We start from the raw sequence: 1,905 nt of genomic DNA, 5'->3' as shown, positions 1-1,905 counted from the left end.
CCATTGTACTCGAATAAACACATTTATTAAAGAGAACTCCATTGCAACCCAAGGGGACTGGACTAAGATTCACATTGAATCTGAACCAGTATAAAATTTCGGTGTTTTTAATTCCTGCACTTACTTTCTGTGTTTTATATTCTGCTATTATAACTGTTAGGTTTTTGCATCTAGTCGACTAATTGAGAAACCAGTCAACTAATAGAGATTAAGTTTAAAATATACAATTCACCCCCTCTTGTACTTTCAATTGGTATCAGAGCAAAGCTCACATTCTACTTTTGCTTAACAGCTTATGAGAAAAGATCATGGCAAATCAAATTATCATAGGAGCTCTCTTCCAGGAAGGAACTTCACAAGTTAGACCACCATACTTCAAATGGACAATATTTTTCTCACTGGAAAGTCCGTATGGAGATCTTTGCCAAGGCTTATGACGTTAAAGTTTGGAGAGTCATCAAAAAGGGAAACTATCCCTTGTCAGCTGCTACCCCACCACTTGATGATCCTGAAGATATAGATTCATATATAAAAGAGAAAATGGAAGTGGTACAAGTTAACAATAAAGCGAGAAATCTGCTTCACAATGCTATAAGTGGTGAAGAATATGAGAAAATCTCTAGCTGTGACACAACCAAAGAAATATGGGACAAGCTTGAGGTTACATACGAAGGAATTAGCAAAGTAAAGGAAACACACATCAACATGTTGGTTCATGATTACGAACTCTTCTCAATGAAAGAAGGAGAATCTATTGAAGAGATGTTTGCTAGGTTCAGCAAAATAATAAGCGATCTAAAGGCATTTGGCAAACCATATACTAGTGATGAACTACGAAAGTAGTCACACTTGAATCTCAGGATCTAAACAAATTATCATATGATGAACTATGGGGAGAACTCATAGCCTTTGAAAAGACACATCTCAAGAAGACTAGTCAAGAAGAAAAAAGAAAATAGTGGCATTCAAGGCTTCAACTGAAATAGCTGAAAGCAAAATTGATGATGATCCTGAAGCTCTACAAGAACAGATTGTTATGCTATCGAGAAACATGGATGGCTTAATGAGAAGATTCAGAAATACAAAGAAAGGAAGAATTCCGCCAAGACGATCTAGGCAATACAACGAACAAGATAAGAATGATAGAAAATGCTATGAGTGTGGAAGATTTGGAAACATTCAAGCTGAATGCCCAGAACTAAAAAGAAAAATATCTAGAGGCTTTAATAAGAACAAATATTTTGGAAGCTGGAGTGATGAGGACAGTTCAGACCACGAAGAGATAGCAAATCTTTGCTTCATGACGATTCTGGAAGTTGAAATGACCAAATCCTCAGGATGCTAGACATATGAGGACACTTCAGATGACGAAAATGAAAACTGTTTCATGGCACGAGGTGAAACAAGTAAGGTAAGATCTTATAACTGTGAAAGATGCAATGAATTGCAGGATATTCTTAATTTAACTTGAAAGAGTCTCAAAAAATGATGAATGAGCTTAAGAGACTAAATAAAGAAGTTAAAGACTGGAAACTCAAACCTGAAGTATTTGAAATTTAAAAAGAAGTACTTCAAGAAGAGTTTGAGGAATTGCAAATGCAACTTAATGGTATGCTCAAATCTACCAGTCACAGTTCTATCAGGTCAAACCAGACGACTTACAAGTCAATTGGAAAGGGACCAGCTAGAACAAAGTCCACTAGTACTAACACTAATGAAAGACCTAAAGGTGGGTTAGAAGTTACGTGTCACTACTGTAACAAAAGTGGGCACAAATATTCTTTTTGTCACTTTCATAAAGCAAATGTTTCAGGATGGGTTTGAAAACCAAAAAACAATTCTGAATCTAGCAATACTAACCCTCCAGGACCCAAGAAAGCTTAGGTACCTAAAAGAAAGTAATCA

At 36.0% G+C, this 1,905-nt stretch overlaps 1 protein-coding gene across 1 annotated transcript; it reads left to right on the top strand.

Moving 5' to 3' along the window:
* The first annotated feature begins 411 nt into the window (after window positions 1-411).
* LOC142166115 (uncharacterized) lies at window positions 412-843 on the top strand. Its single transcript, XM_075224534.1, has one exon. The coding sequence runs from the start codon at window positions 412-414 to the stop codon at window positions 841-843; it is 432 nt and encodes a 143-aa protein (XP_075080635.1).
* Window positions 844-1,905: the final 1,062 nt, after the last annotated feature.

Source organism: Nicotiana tabacum, chromosome 11, assembly GCF_000715075.1.
Source record: "Nicotiana tabacum cultivar K326 chromosome 11, ASM71507v2, whole genome shotgun sequence".
In the NCBI taxonomy this organism is placed as follows: Eukaryota; Viridiplantae; Streptophyta; class Magnoliopsida; order Solanales; family Solanaceae; genus Nicotiana; species Nicotiana tabacum.
This window is presented reverse-complemented; position numbering and strand designations above follow the sequence as displayed.

Bases quoted from the DNA above. Each gene is read 5' to 3' on its own strand.
- LOC142166115 (XM_075224534.1), top strand. From the start codon at position 412: ATGGAGATCTTTGCCAAGGCTTATGACGTTAAAGTTTGGAGAGTCATC.